Source organism: Saccopteryx leptura, chromosome 3, assembly GCF_036850995.1.
Source record: "Saccopteryx leptura isolate mSacLep1 chromosome 3, mSacLep1_pri_phased_curated, whole genome shotgun sequence".
Lineage (NCBI taxonomy): Eukaryota > Metazoa > Chordata > Mammalia > Chiroptera > Emballonuridae > Saccopteryx > Saccopteryx leptura.
This window is the reverse complement of record NC_089505.1, coordinates 52,307,486-52,323,710: the sequence shown is the minus strand read 5'-3', so window position 1 is coordinate 52,323,710 and position 16,225 is coordinate 52,307,486. Positions and strand designations below refer to the sequence as shown.

Below are 16,225 nucleotides of genomic sequence, written 5' to 3'. Positions count from 1 at the left end.
AGGTGTAGCAACAAAAAACTAATAATTGATGCTTCTCATCTCTCTCCGTTCCTGTCTGTCTGTCCCTATCTATCCTTCTCCATAACTCTCTCTCTGTCTCTGTAAAAAAATAAAAATTAAAAATTAAAAAAAAAATCTATCCAAGTCTTTTGCCCATTTTTAAACTGGACTCTTTTTATTGTTGAGTTGTGAGAGTTATTTATATATTCTGGATACTAAGCCATTATTAGATATATAACTTGCAAATATTTTTTCCCTGTGAGTTGTCTCTGACAGATAGTTTTATGGCAAAAGGATATTGTCCTGAGATTCCAACCAACAAGTCTGCCTGGTGTGTAACAAGATATTCAGGAACAGGAAAGTGTCATTCTCAAACCCTCTGTCTTCTTGCCTCCCACACACACTAGCAGGATTGTTAGCCCTACACATGAAAGTTCCACACTTTCATTTGAGCCTTTAATGCCATTAAAAACTATTTTTTAATCACTCCTGATCAACCCCCTTACCACCCCCAAAGACCATCAAAGAGAAAGCCCTGTAACTTCCTGCATTGCCCACTTAACAACACAACCTGCACCGGCATTCAGCCTTGTCTTCCCCACTCCTCTCCAAAGACACATGCCCTTTCCTCTCCAAACACCATTTTGCAATGTTTATATTGAACCATGCTTCTTCCCATCACCTCTGAGATCTTATTCTACCAACCCTTTTGGTATTCTCTACACTTCCCTCTCCTGTGACTTCTCCCTTTCAATTTAAGTCTCTTCCAACCAAAGACAAGAAACTTCTTTGAACCTCATTACTCCTGTAGTTGCCACGCATCTTGCATTTCCTCCCTGACAGACATGTGAGAGGGAAGATCTCCCTCCTCAATTTCAAGGTGCCTCTCACGGTCCTTTCTGCCTGCCTCTCTAGCTCCACAGGCCATGCCTGCTCCTCAGGGCTCTGGTCTCCCGCAGCTTAGAGAACAGCACTCTCCAGGTTTGGCTTGTACCTCCCTGATGGCCTCCTGCCTCAGTGCTGGCATTTCCTAAAGTCCTCTACTGCCCACTCTACTGCCTTTGTGATGTCCTCTCCTTTCCTGGCTCTGATTACTAAATAAGCAGTAGACAAGCGTCAGCTTGGGACACTGATGCCACAGGTTCAAAACCCCAAGATCACCGGCTTGAGTGCAGGACCACCAGCTTGAGGGTGGGGTCACTGGCTTGAGTGCGGGATCATTGACATGATCTCATGGTCATTGCCTTGAGCAAGGGGTAACTGGTTTGGCTTGAGCCCCAGGTCAAAGCACATATGAGAAGCAATCAATGAAGTATGAGCTGATGCTTCTCATCTTTCTTTCTTCCTCTGTCTTTCCTCGCTGGGTTCAGCTGGTGGGACCATCATCCCACTATCGGATTGTAGGTTTAATCCCTGGTCAGGGCACATATGAGAATCAACCAAAGAATGCATAAATAAATGGAACAACACACTGATGTTTCTTTCTCTATCTCTCTCTCCCTCCCTCTCTTCCTCTTTCTCTCTAAAATCAATACGTAAATGAAAAAAAAAAAAAAGTTTAAGTACCTAGGAAGTTTGTTGGTCACTTTTTTTTCTTTTTTTTTTTTTTTACAGAGACAGAGAGAGAGAGTCAGAGAGAGGGATAGACAGAGACAGACAGACAGGAACGGAAAGATGAGAAGCATCAGTCATCAGTTTTTCATTGCGCAGTGCAACACCTTAATTGTTCATTGATTGCTCCCTCATACGCGCCTTGACTGTGGGCCTTCAGCAGACCGAGCAACCCCTGCTGGAGCCAGTGACCTTGGGCTCAAGCTAGTGAGCTTTTGCTCAAACCAGATGAGCCCGTGCTCAAGCCGGCGACCTCAGGGTCTCGAACCTGGGTCTTCCACATCCCAGTTCGATGTTCTATCCACTGCGCCACCACCCGGTCAGGCTGTTGGTCACTTTTTAAAAAATTTCTAGATGTTCTAGGTTATTTTATTCTTCAATTTTGTGTCATTTTAAAATACAATTTTCAGACTTTCATCAATGTTTTATAATTTGTCTTCTATTTCTTTAATAGTAAACATAGTTACTTTATTATTTGTTCCTGATAATTTCAGTATTTGAAGTCTTTGTGCAGAACCAGGCTACATCTCTTAAAAAGCAAGTATATTTAATGAAAAAAAAATTTTAAGTAATAACCAGTATCTTTTGAATGATTATATGTCCAATGTACTTTTTCTGCATTAACTTTGAGGTGAGTGATACTATTTTCATCTCCAGTTTACAAACAAGATTCTAAAATACAGGTTAGGAAATTTAACCAGAGACCATAGCTAATAAGTAGAACCACAATTTGAACACAAGTAAACTGTCTTCAAAACCCATCCTCTTATTACTATATTACAATATTTTATGAATGTTATTTAACAGATCAGCAAAGAGGTAGGTTTAGCTAGGAAGAATAAAAATAACTAGAGTTTTAAACATAATTCCATCTCCCTTAAGAAAATCACATAGGAAAACAAACCCTACACTGATGCAACAATGCAAAATATTTCATTTTACCTGTCAGAAAGGTAGCCAAAAACCAGTGCTCCTAGCAGGACTCCGACCATAAACACGGGCTGGATAAGCTTTGCGAACCATTCTCGGTTACAGACCAGATCCCACTGAGTCACCACAGTGCTATCCCATTTGGTCTTGTCATAGATGTAGCCATCAAAGCAAGCAAAGCCACTTTTATGACCATTGTAATCATAGTCGAAACTTGACTTGTCGTCTCTCCGGAACCTCGAACACCTTTTGAGCTCCCAGACTTCACCGTTTTGTAGCTGTACTACAATGTGATCTTCATAGTTTGTAAACAGGTTCCAGATGTCATCCAACCTCCACATAGAGCTATTGTGGAGAATAACCCGACTCACATTGCCTGGGGGACTGCAGGCATGTTTGGGGAGCACTATCATAAACACAGAAGCCAAGTAGTGGATACCACAAGAGATGTTCTGGAAGGCACATGTTAAATAGATAAACATCTGGTATCTAAAAAGAGAAGAAAAGCAAGATATTATATCTAGCTTATGGACAAAAAAAGAACATAAGCAAATATGAACTGTCTTTATCATGTTTAGCTTAATGTATAAACTGATGGATAAATACAAAAATATTGTAATATAGATATGTCCATATACACAAGTTAGTATGTATACATAACTTTGTTGAGAGGGCCTAGAAGCAATGACATCCCAACAGCAACAAGCACTCCCAGTGCCCAGATCTTTATTTCTTAATACCATTCTCCAATAAAAGGAACCAGGAAACATTGCTGATTCTAAGACCAGTAAAGGGAGAGTACCAAATAAACATGGAGCGCCTTGTAATATCAGAAAGTAAGGAAATGCTCAAAATACAAAAAGACAGGGTCATGTCAAAGCGACACAGGAACCAATCTGAAAGAGCTCCTGGCCAAAGCTGAAACAATTTGAGCAAACAAATAAATAGCATAGTATACCCCAAAGTATAAAATAAATATATGACTCCATACTGCCATGATTAATGTTATGTGTCTACTTGATTAGATGAAGGGATACCCAGAGAGAGCTGGTAAAATATTATTTCTGGGTGTGTCTGTGAGGGTGTCTCTGGTAGAGATTAGCATTTGAAACTGGTAGACTAGGTAGTCAGTTGAGAGGCTGAATAGAACAAAAAGACGAGAGAAGGACTGTCTCTTCTCTAGCTGGGAAATTCATCTTCTCCTACCCTCAAACTTTGGTGCTCTTCATTCTTGAATTTTCAGACTCAGACTGAAACTTACACCATCAGCCCTTTGATTCTCAGGCCTTTGGACTTGGACTGAATTACACCACTGGCTTCCCTGGGTCTCCTGCTTGCAGATGGCACATTGTGGGACTGCTTGCTTACATAATCATGTGAACCAATTGCTATAATAAATATCCTTATACCAATATCTACATACACATATATACGTACATATTATATACATCTGTATCTACAAATATATACATTTATATGTCTTATTGCTTCTGTTTCTCTGGAGAATCCTGATCCTGACAAATATACCATACTGATATAAATAAATAGTTGAACAAATAAATAAAAGAAGAGACATATCTTTCTTGGAATTTCAACTAATATCTGTAGTGGTACATGGCTATCATTCCTCACTTATAACCCCCTCTACAGGAGAATGAGTTTAATTCCTACGTTTTACTCTTTAAGGATGAGCTAGACTTAATAACTTGTTTGCCAAAAATATAATAGGAAATGGGGAAAAAATTAGTAACTAGACAGTTGAGAAGTCTGACAAACACTATCTTAACCAAATGCTGAAGGTTAACATCCCAGTGATGCTGTATAGCTACCATGTACCCCTCATACAATGTGATAAACAGGGACTTGACTTCTGCACCCCTTGTTCCAAAAACTATAACCTCACTCTAATAACAAGAAAAACAACATATAATCCCAGATTGGGGGACATTTTACAGGCTGCATGGCCAAAACACCTAAAGAATGTCAGTATCATTAAAAAACAAACATGTTGGGGCCAACTTGGACTTGGTGAACTTGTTAAGGACACTACTCTTTTATGGATTCTTGCTGTTTTGGCCAAGAGTTTGCTTAAAGGCTTTAATCACTTTAAAAAAAAAAAAAAATAGAAGACTGGATAAAGAAGATGTGGCATATATACACCATGGTATACTATTCAGCCATAAGAAATGATGATATCAGATCACTTACAACAAAATGGTGGGATCTTGATAACATTATACGGAGTGAAATAAGTAAATCAGAAAAAAACAAGAACTGCAGGATTCCACACATTGGTGGGACATAAAACCAAGACTAAGAGACATGGACAAGAGTGTGGTGGTTATGGTTACAGGGGGCAGGGGTAGGGAAAGAGGAAGAGGGGGAGGGGGAGGGGGAGGGGCACAAAGAAAACTAGATAGAAGGTGACAGAGGACAATCTGACTTTGGGTGATGGGTATGCAACATAATTGAATGACAAGATAACCTGGACATGTTTTCTTTGAATATATGTTCCCTGATTTATTGATGTCACCCCATTAAAATTAATAAAAATTTATTTATTTAAAAACAAACAAACAAACAAGGAAAAACTGAGAAACAGCCACAGACCAAAGGAGACTGAGATCCCATGACAGCTAAATGCACTGTGGTGCTCTGAGCTGACTGGATCCTAGAACAGGAAGGAGGCATCTGCAGAGAAACTAGTGAAATCTATAGAAAGTCTAGAATTTAGATAATAGTAATGTACTAATGTCAGTTTCTTGGTTTTGAGGAATATGCCATGGTAAGGTAACAATAACAACATATAGTCCTAGTTTTCAAAACAAAATAGTGAGAAGAGTAAAACTGTTTTACATTTAAAACTTAGATTAGGCCCTGGCCAGTTGGCTCAGTGGTAGAGCGTTGGCCTGGCGTGCAGGAGTCCCAGGTTCAATTCCCGGCCAGGGCACACAAGGAGAAGCGCCCATCTGCTTCTCTGCCCCTCCCCCTCTTCTTCCTCTCTGTCTCTCTCTTCCCCTCCCACAGCCAAGGCTCCATTGGAGCAAAGTTGGCCTGGGCGCTGAGGATGGCTCTGTGGCCTCTGCCTCAGGCGCTAGAATGGCTCTGGTTGCAACAGAGCGACACTCCAGATGGGCAGAGCATCACCCCCTGGTGGGCATGCCGGGTGGATCCCAGTCGGGCGCATGCAGGAGTCCGTCTGACTGCCTCCCCGTTTCCAACTTTGGAAAAAAAAAACATTAAAAAAATTTTTTTTAGTCTTGGATTAATAAAAGAAGGCAGACGCTCATATATGATTCTGCCTTCAATCTGGTACGCTAATACACACCATCTAGCCCCTGGAAAACGTCATTGTACTTTCATAAAACAACAAGAGTAAAAAAGGCAACTAAAGTCATGGTATTACTATGATAATAGTTTTGGCCTTGCAGACCCCAGAGATCTTCAGATCACACTGTGAGAACTGCTGGTCTAGCCTGTTCCTTCCCTCTCTCCTCCTTCCCCCCAGCCCCTACACTAAATGCCTACTTCACCAGCTTCTCTCAGGTCCACCTTTTCTATTGGTTATCCCCTTTTCCATTTTCACTCATTTACTCATTTTCTCTCCCTGTTTCATTCTTTCTTTTTTCTCTGACCACCACATGCAAATAAAGCATAGTCTATTATTTATGTTGATTTTTTAAAAGACACCAGGCTGATATTTTCTATTTCTCATTCAGACAAACAAAAAAGGTCCCATAAAGATTGAATGAAAGTCCTATAAGGGTAGGAACTATAGTTCAGTCTTGTAGTGTCTCCTTGCCTGGTGTGTCATGCAGTGTGCACAGAATGTCATGGAATGCTATACCTTAGGCTGAAAATGAACAGTACTGAAGTTACTATATGCTCAGTACCTCTGGTAAGGAGGCTACTCAAGAGGCCAGTGTATCCAGACACATTTCGATGGGCTTCCCCATCGCTAATAAAATGAATGTGTGTGATGCCTGACCAGGCAGTGGTACAGTGGATAGAGCGTCGGGCTGGGATGCGGAGGACCCAGGTTCGAGACCCTGCGGTTGCCAGCTTGAATGCAGGCTCATCTGGTTTGAGCAAAAGCTCAGCAGCTTGGACCCAAGGTCGCTGGCTTGAGCAAGGGGTTACTCGGTCTGCTGAAGGCCCGCGGTCAAGACACATATGAGAAAGCAATCAATGAACAACTAAAGTGTCACCTCAAAAAACTGATGATTGATGCTTCTCATCTCTCTCCATTTCTGTCTGTATGTTCCTATCTATCCCTCTCTCTGACTCTCTCTCTGTAAAAAAATAAAATAAAATAAAATAAAATAAAATAAAATGAATGTGTGTGGTGTGTGCAGAAGTATAAAAGAGCATACATATATAGGTGCACATATTCATATAATACTAAATTCATATATTATAGATGTTAAAATATAAATTCACATATATATTTACTTATATACATACATTCATATGTAACATAGGCATTTTTATGGCACCTAAGGGGTCATCTTTGCCCACCATAAATTGAACATAGCCCACTTTGTAGACTAGCACAAGTGAGAGTGCTAGGCAAAGTCACAGAAGTGGTTCTGTGACGCGATGAAGTTGGCGACCTCTCCAAGTCTAGGGATGACTGCCAAGTTGGTACATGGCCACCATTCCTCACTTATCCATGGACCTCATGTAGATAAATAACAAGTGAAATGGAATCAATTCAAAGTGTGTGACTATCAGGACACCACAGGCTGGGGGTGCTGGCCACAGTTTGAAAGTTGAACTCTGTATCTGGTGTCAGCCACAAACCCAGTGCAGAGAAGAAAAACACAGAGCAAAAAGCGGACAGGAACGGTCTTTTTGCCAGCAGTGAAGAAGAAGGAGAACAGAAAATTACTATTCTCATGGTCTCTCTGGGGTGAGCAGTCAAGAGAAGAGCATGGGTCACAAAGCTTGAGTCCTCAGGACTAGTGGAAGCCAGCTCTGTTTTTCCAGATAAAGTACCCCCGCCCAAAGAAAAATGATCAGAGATCAGCCTCCATCTATCTATTCCATACAAAGGGGTTATACAGGAACAACAGTCTAAGACAAGCCTGAGTTGTTATGGCTCAAAGGACCTCAAAAGGCTAAGGTTATGGCTTGAAAGAGTGGTGCTTGAACCCTCACCTTTGCAAGCCACAAGCCCCCATGCACAGGCTGCTGGATGGCACAGGTAGAGCCCCAGGGTCAAGCTCTGCCCTTGGCATGCTCGAGCCATGCTACTGCAAGCACCTGGCATGGATGCTGGATCACTTGCCCCAGGTAATAGGCTCAGGCATTCCGGAGGTATTTCTTCCTTCCCTGGCATTTTCTCAGGAAGCATTTCCCAGCCTAAAGGAATAATCACCAGCTAGAAGAGCTTGGCTAGAGAATTTCTTCTGAGCGGTTGTGCTCTACCAGGCAGAGCTTAGAGGGGCCTGAGAGCAGAGGTCCTCATTTCGCCACTGCCCCCGCCTAGGTTACACCTGCTGCTGTGCCTAAAAATACCTTATTTAGCATTGTCCTGGTCACTGCATATTCTGCTAACACCTTATACTGGGCCATGCTTTATAGTTTAAGCATTTTCATGTTTATTTTCTCACTTAATTTTATTTCAACATTCTTTGACATTTGTGGGATAGCTAAAATGTATTGATCAAAACATCTTTGCTTAGCAAATTACTCATGTATATAAAATGGAAAGCTAATCTTAAGAAAACAGTTTGTATTTACTAATTCTTTTTTTCTAATCAAGCACCTAAGTGTCTCTACTTTGCTGTAAGATATTAGAGAATGGGTATTACCATCTGCCCTAGAAATTAATAAAACTTTACTTCCCTAAAAGTAATGAGTATTTAACATAAAGATATCAACTCTTCCAAAGTTAGTTTATAAATTTAATTTTCAATGTGCCTGTAACTGCAAAAGCCTGGAAACTTAAGTGTCCTTTAGGAGGAGACTGGTTATATAAATTATGATGAAAGTATAAATGCTATTTAGGAGGATCCAGAGGGAAAGGCAGTGTGGAGTTATCCCTGGGGTCCAAAAAGAGATTGAGAATCACCCTCCCCACATATTACAGTAGGAGTTTGTGGCAGGTCACTGTCTAACTGACAGACACTGTAGCAATAAAGACTTGGGCGTTGGGTCTTCTTGACACCACATCCTGTTCAGGGCCTAAGAGAAAGCCTACAACAATACGTTTCTATATGAACATGACTGACAATGTAGCCTAAATCATATATGAAGCACATGTTTAGAATTATTTGATTCCTCCCCCCATTCCACCCCTAAAGTTTCAACTCAGAAAACAATGTCACAGCCCGTGCAAACAGCAGACAAGTTTTAACTGTCTGAAATGTAACGGCCTAATCCTAAAGGCATTTTGGATTTGGTACCTAACAAATCTCATCACCTGGAGCTGAAAAGCTCACACTCTGCTCTCTGGCCATGACCTCCCACCCTCCCAGTCCCTGCCAGGCCCTCCCACTGACACCATCCACGTCCAGACTTTGGATCCCACCAGCTTCTCGAGTTGATTGTTGCCTTTCCGGTCTCAGTTCCCACCCTCAGGCAGTTTGAACCCCACAGTCATCACTAGAATTATTCTCGAGTTCTCTATTCACATTCTCTGTTCACACACACTCATCCAACAGAGCGACACTCCCTGGTAGGCCTCTGAGGCTAGGATTTGTCTTCTCTGCCCCACCTCTAGTGTCTGGTTCAGAAGGGCCCAGGTAGGGTTCGGGACTCTACACAAGCTTGAAAAGCTTCCGGAGATTATTATATGGATGGGAAATGAGAAACTGCCCTCAAGAAGTTTAATTGTCTGGTTTATAGTTATATGCTGATACAAGGTTTGACATTCAAAATATTAATGATTATTATGGAGCAAATGGAACTCTCATAGACAGCTTATGAGGGTGTAATTTGTTATAGCCACTTCACAGAACTGTTTAGCAGTGGACCACATGTATACTCGGAGACAGAGCAACTGCTCTCCTAGGTATATTATATTTATATATACCCAACAAAATGTGTATAACAAGAACCCCTAAAGACACATTCAAGAAAGACTGTTCATAATAAACTCAACATAGAGACAATCTAAATGTCTATTGACAGTAAATGAATAAATCATAGAATATTCATGCCATGAGATACTATACAGCAATGAAAATCAACAAACTACTGTGATACAGAATGAGTGAATCTCAGACACAATGCTGACCAAAAGAAGCCAGGTAGAGAGTATGCCTTTTACCCCATTTATACAAAATTTAGAATTAGGCAAAACTAGCCTATGGTGCTAGATGTGAGGACAGTAGTGAGTTTGGGGCAGAGGCAGGGAGAGTGTTCGGGAAGGGCATGAGAAGGGTGATCTAGATGGTGCTAACACAGGTGTGTTCATTTTATATCGACTCACCAGTTTGTAGATTACAGTGTGCACTTCTCTGTATATATGTAGTATAGTGATTTAAAAGTGTTATATCTGCATGACCAGGGAGAGGGAAAAGTACTCAGCAATGCCCCTGCTGAGGCATGACTGGAAGGGGTGCCACGCCATCCCCAGTCCATCCACATGGTGCCTACCTGCTGGATCAGCCCTTGATGGCCACTCAATCCATAAGAACAAGGAGGTGGTTTACCTAAACAATACATTGTTTACCCAACCAAATGCCTATTGGATGTCTTAACCTGAAATTCTCACAAGAAACTCAAGTGAGGGTCACAAACTAACTTCAATACCCAAGCCCCAGCTTGCTCCATTTGCAGTGTGACTGTTTCTGACTTAAGGGCATCATCTTCTTTTTTTTTTTTTTGTATTTTTGTATTTTTCTGAAGCTGGAAACGGGGAGAGACAGTCAGACAGACTCCCGCATGCGCCCGACCAGGATCCACCCGGCACGCCCACCAGGAGGCAATGCTCTGCCCCTCTGGGGCGTCGCTCTGCCGTGACCAGAGCCACTCTAGCGCCCAGGGCAGAGGCCAAGGAGCCATCCCCAATACCCGGGCCATCTTTGCTCCAATGGAGCCTTGGCTGCGGGAGGGGAAGAGAGAGACAGAGAGGAAGGAGGGGGGGTGTTGAAGCAAATGGGCGCTTCTCCTATGTGCCCTGGCCGGGAATCGAACCCGGGTCCCCCACGCGCCAGGCCAACGCTCTACCGCTGAGCCAACCGGCCAGGGCCGGCATCGTCTTCTGCACAAACCAGAGAAAGGGGACGTGTGGAGTGGGATGAGGGTGCCCACATGGTCCTTTCCACTTCTTCATGCCTCAGGGCCGAGAAGGCCCATGCGGTCTACCTGTTAAAATTTTCACGACCTCCCTGCTCCTATTCCCCCTGCCTCAGCCCATACCCTCATCTTCCCCCTGAGCTCTTACCTGAGTCTTCTCTGATCTCTTTGCCCAATTCCTGACCTTCCTATGCACCTTCCATTCTGCAAAGTGATCTTCCTAATACCCAAACTTCTTATAGCATGACATACAAAAATAGTCTTGGGAGTGATTGTAAATTCACCTCACACCCTCATAACTTTATATTCCAGAAATAAGTCACTTAGTTCCCCAAAGCCATGCTAATTCACACAAAGATGCATTCTATTTTTTTAAAGTCTCAGCATTTTTTCAATTTAAACTTCCCTTTCTCTTTTGCAAGGATAACTTCTTCCAAAAACACAAAACTCTACTTATTTAGGTATCTAGTATTCTAACATATCGTTCTTTCCCTTATAAAAATGTTGCCTATCAGGTGTCATCTCTGTACCCAACCTAAGACCTCTCCAGGACACTAGATCTATAGATACACATAGGACTGTGCCCACAGCTGGAGATCACATGAATGAAAACAGAATCCTACAGACCAATAGGTAGAGAACCCAGATGCAAGGAAAAGCAAAGATGACCAGAACTTCCTGGAAATGGACCCATGCAATCTGGGTAAAGGGTCAAAGAAAATTACTTTCAGTCTTAGATTTATATCATCCTGTATAAAGAAGCATAACTGGTGGTTCAGAACATGGACTCCAGAGCCAAACTGCCACGGTTTGAATCGACTCTGTTACCAGCTGAGACTTCGGGCAAGATTCTGAACTTTGCTGTGCCTCAGTTTCCACATCTAAAAAATGGATTGTTGTGGGAATGGAAAGACTTAATACATGGGAAGAAAGCACTATAGCATATTGTAGGTGCATACAGGGTTAGCTATTGTGATGCTCATAAAGGGAATTCAAAAAGTGAAGAGCCAAGAAAGGTTCACATTTTGAAGACAAGCATCGATATAAGTCAGCTGCAGGCTCCACAGTCCAAGTCTGACATTTTAAACCATGTCTCCCTTTACCCCAGGAGAACTCACGGACCCAGGTTCTTAGACCCTCCCAACACAGATGCCTGAATCTCACTCAGTCTCCTCAATTCCGTCACATGGTGCTTAAGCCTTCATGAAGTTTATGGAACCTCAATATAATTTCAAGACAAGTCATGAACTCCTTTTTAATTCTTCTGAGGTGTCCTGCTTTCTTCCCTTAAATGTGATTAAGAAAGTGTTTCCTCACCCTAGAAATGACTAATGAGAAATAAAAGATAATTAGGGATCTCTACTTAACACTTTCACTAGGTTTCCTTAAGCGAAGGTTAATAATACACAATAACCTCCCTTTCTATTTATAAAACAATAAAGAGACCAATTACAGCAAATACGATATAAAACACGGGGTACTGTGTTACAGTCATACTGTTTTCAAACCTGCTGCTGTAAGCTTTGGCTTGTTACCCTTTTCCTTCCTATAAGCTGCTTTTCACTATCAACCTTTCCTTCCAGGATGGAGGCTCAGGGAACAATAATAACCATGATTTAATGAGAACTTACTGAATAAGAGTTTTGCATACATTATTGTAGCCACTAATAATTACCTCCCAAAATCCATTCTCCTCTCTTCCACCATAGTGAGCTACATTTGATTACGTGAGTGAGGACAAGGAGAGCAGCGGAAAAGGAGCCTCATGCTGTGGATGGTGGAGCTGCCTTGCCCACTTGGGTCCCCAGATAACCCCATGGAACAGAACCTGCCCTGGACGGTGACTGAAGAGGAACAAACTTCCAACTGAAAGCTCTCTTTGCTACCGCACCTTAGCCAAACACTGACTAATATAATGACATTAGTTAATCCCAAAATAGACGGAGAAAGAATGGTATCAGTACCTCTCACCTTGTAGGGTTACTGCAAGGATGGAATTTGAGGCTACATGTGGAGTCCTTATAATAAGAATTTGCAGTATTATTATTACCACGCTCATACAGATGAAGAGGTGGTAAATCACATGCTCAAAACCATACACTTAATACTTGGTAGAGCCAGGACTGGAACTCAGGTATCCAACCCCAGAGCTGACCTTTTATCTTTCTGTTTCCAGAAGGAAAAAAATGAGATAACATATAAAGGGCCTGGCTGAGTACCAGGGTTGGTACCTAACTAACTGTGTTCAGGAGAGCCTCCTGGTGGAGGGTGTGGACTATGGAGGTTGATGGACTTCCAATGACATCCATTTCTGCTCCGCTATTACCGGATGTGTGATTCAGGCACATGCTCCAGCGTTCTCATGTGTAAAATGAGTGATATTACCAATCTCATAGGGCTGTAGTGAAGATGAAAGACAGTAAGACATTCTGGTGACAGAGCTAAGCACAAGTCAGCATTCAATAGTGCAGGCATTAGGAGGAAGCACGGGAGAGCTGGGGCCTCCTGCCTCTCCACTGCCTTTTTGCTGACACTGGGAATTATCACCAAAACTTGTGCAGCTTTCCACCTGGAAGAGCAGGACCACATCATTTCTGCACTATAAACCCAGGAAAGGGAGATAAGGCAGATATTATGATTCTCATTTTGTGGATAGGAAACTGAGACACAATATTCCCAGAATCGCCTTAGAAGTAAGTGGCAGGCCAGGATTCAGACTTAGCTTAAAACCTCTGATCAGCATCTTGTATGGCCCCTCACCTACCTGCCTCTCCTCCAAAACAGACCGGGTCAGAATAAATGAATACATTTTAATTCAATATTAATTCAACAAAGAAAAAGAAATTGTCAAGTGTACAAAGGTTAAACCAGAAGGTAGCTGTGGGTCTTTGGCCCTATCAGGATGTTTCCCAATCATTAAAATAGAGATTTGAACAAATTCATTTTAGATCACAATGAGCATCAAATGAAGCACTCGTGTGTAAGTACCTGCCAGTGTACCTGGCACATGCCAGGTTTCTAGAAGTGGCAACAAACGCTGACTAACAGTTGTTCTTGGGGTAATACCTGCCAGGCACTGAGAGAGACCCCAGGGCTCGGCGGGGCAGGGTAGCAGTCGTCCCAGAGTGGAAGATGAGACGGTTTGGCGGATTAGAGAAACGGTGGCCCGGCCTGCTAGGCTTCTCAACTCCGGCTCCCGCAGAGCGCACGCACCAGGTCCCACCCGCCCCGCAGCCACCATCCCCAAGGCGAACCCCGGCGCCCTTCTCGCTGTGGGGAGGTCCCGCCACCAGAGTCCGAGTCTGGACCAGGAGTCTGGACGAGGGGCTCCCTACTACCCTAGGACACATGAGGTGGAGGTGTTTTCAGATCGCGAGCGCAGCGCAAAAACCGCGCTGCAACGGAAAGAAACAGACCCAGCCGACGCCTCCACCACGTGCCACCCGCTCTCCTAGGCCGTCTTTCCTCCCAACCCTCTACCTGCCAAAGTGTCCCACGCGGTCAAAAATCTGCTCCACGTTGCCGGACCCCATGATGCAGCGGTAAACCCCGCTCTGAAGCCGGACGCCAGGCGCACCCAGCGCCGGGAAGCCGGGAGTGGCTGCGGGCACCCCGCCCCATCCAGTGCGGAGGGCGCCACGGCGGCCAGGAACCACTCAACCCTGCCCCCAGCCTGCCGCACGCGCCCTGGGGTCCACCGGGGCCTTCTGCATCCCCGCGCGTCCAAGTGCTCGGGACACGCGGGAGGCCAGGCTGTTAGTCCTTGTTACTCCTCTCTGGCTCGCCCAGCAACCTCGGCTTCTGCCCGGCAGCACGGCCCCTTCTCCAGCGCTCTGTGGCCCCAGAGCCGGGCTTTGACGCTCACGGTGTCCGGTGTCCGCGTGGTCGCCTCCCTGGAAGGAAGCCCAGGCTTTTCCGGGAGCTTCACCCTACAGCTCAGGGCGAGAATACAGAGAGGCTCAGGTTCTGTCTGGGGGCCGCAAGAACCTAGCATCTTCAAAACGGCACGCCTTATAACCATGGCTTTCAAGCTTTTGTGGTTTAGCCTATAACTGTACTTGGTTTTATATATGCACTTCTGGATTCTGCCCTGGATCACAAAAGTGGCTTCCTCAGGGAAGTTCAATAGTTTGAGGCCCAAGCCAGGGGTCTACAAGACAGAGCATAAAGAATGGATTCTGAAGACTCGGAGACCGGAAAGGATCTTGCAGGGCTGTGTTAAAGATTTTAGTTCACCGAAGTTGCAAAGAGAACCCCCCTAGTGGAGACTTTAAGTATAACAGTAAAAACAAATTTGTACTTCAGTAGGATTTGAAAAAGAGTGGAAAACCCATCTCCCAAAGTACTTCCCTCACCTACTTGTTACAGAGACATTTATGCAAATTCTCTTGGACTGATCACAGTAAGTAGTAATAAACAATTTGAAGTGGATTCTTTGGGGGTGGGGGAAGAAGCATCAACTCATAGTTGCAGCACTTTAGTTGTTTTAGTTGTTCATTGCCTCTTATACAGGCCTTGGGGGGGGGGGGGGGAAGTGAGCCAACTGAGCCAATGACCCCTTGCTCAAGCCAGCAACCTTGGGCTCAAGCCAGCGACCTTTGGGCTTCAAGTCAGGGACCACGCTCAAATGATCCCACACTCAAACTGGTGAGCCTGTGCTAAAGCCGGTGACCTTGCAGTTTCAAACTTGGGTCCTCAGCGTTCCAGGTAGATGCTCCACCCACTGTGCCACCACCAGTCAGGCTGGAGTGTTTTTCTTAAAGTTGATTCCTGCTAACTAGGGAGACCTTAAGGTGGGTGTTGGGCAGATAAAATATATTATGCTCACTTTGTTAAAGATGGTGCTGCCCACATGGAAGACTGTTGCCCAGGTGATATTAATATGTGTTGGGGGCGGGCTGTTGGCAAATAGGATCCTTGTAGCTTGGGGCTTGGTTTTAGGACTAAGTCTTTCCCACCCTTTTTGATGTGGGGTGGTACAATCCAATTATGCCTCAGATAAGTGACTTTGTATCAGAGACTTCCCTATCTTGTATATTGGATTAAAGGTTATGAATCTAAACTATAAAATGGGGGCAGAATGGGAGCTTGCTCTCTTGGTTCCTGAGATTAGCATTAGAGAAGAGAGCAGAGAGGAGAGCAGAGAAAGGCCACGTGGAGGAAGCCAGGAGAAGCAGCCAAGATGGCGGAGTGTTGAGTGAGAAGCCAGTTTGTGCAGAGTTTGTGCAGGGAGAAGGAAGGAGATGGGGAACAGAGGAGAATAAGTCTGGTGAGCTAGAAACCTTTGATTCTAGGAAACTCGGATAAGTCAGTAGCTTTGTGAGCACTGAATGTGAGTGGGTTTTGGAGCCCAGTGTGTGTTTTTACTTGCCTGCCTTGTGCAAGCTAGAATTAAAGATGATGGCCCACCAGCTTTTGGCTCTGCTGTTTCTTTGCC

At 43.8% G+C, this 16,225-nt stretch overlaps 1 protein-coding gene across 1 annotated transcript in view; it reads right to left on the bottom strand.

Annotated features, from left to right (window-relative positions):
* The window catches only part of SLC22A16 (solute carrier family 22 member 16), a 39,792-nt gene extending 25,411 nt beyond the window's left edge, over window positions 1-14,381 (bottom strand). Inside the window, exons 1-2 of the mRNA XM_066373465.1 lie at window positions 14,269-14,381; window positions 2,554-3,030 (exon numbers count right to left, since the gene is read on the bottom strand). Of these exons, the coding sequence (XP_066229562.1) occupies window positions 2,554-3,030; window positions 14,269-14,321 (530 nt within the window). The 5' untranslated portion in view covers window positions 14,322-14,381. The remainder of the gene's footprint in view (window positions 1-2,553; window positions 3,031-14,268) is intronic.
* Between the last annotated feature and the right edge of the window lie 1,844 nt (window positions 14,382-16,225).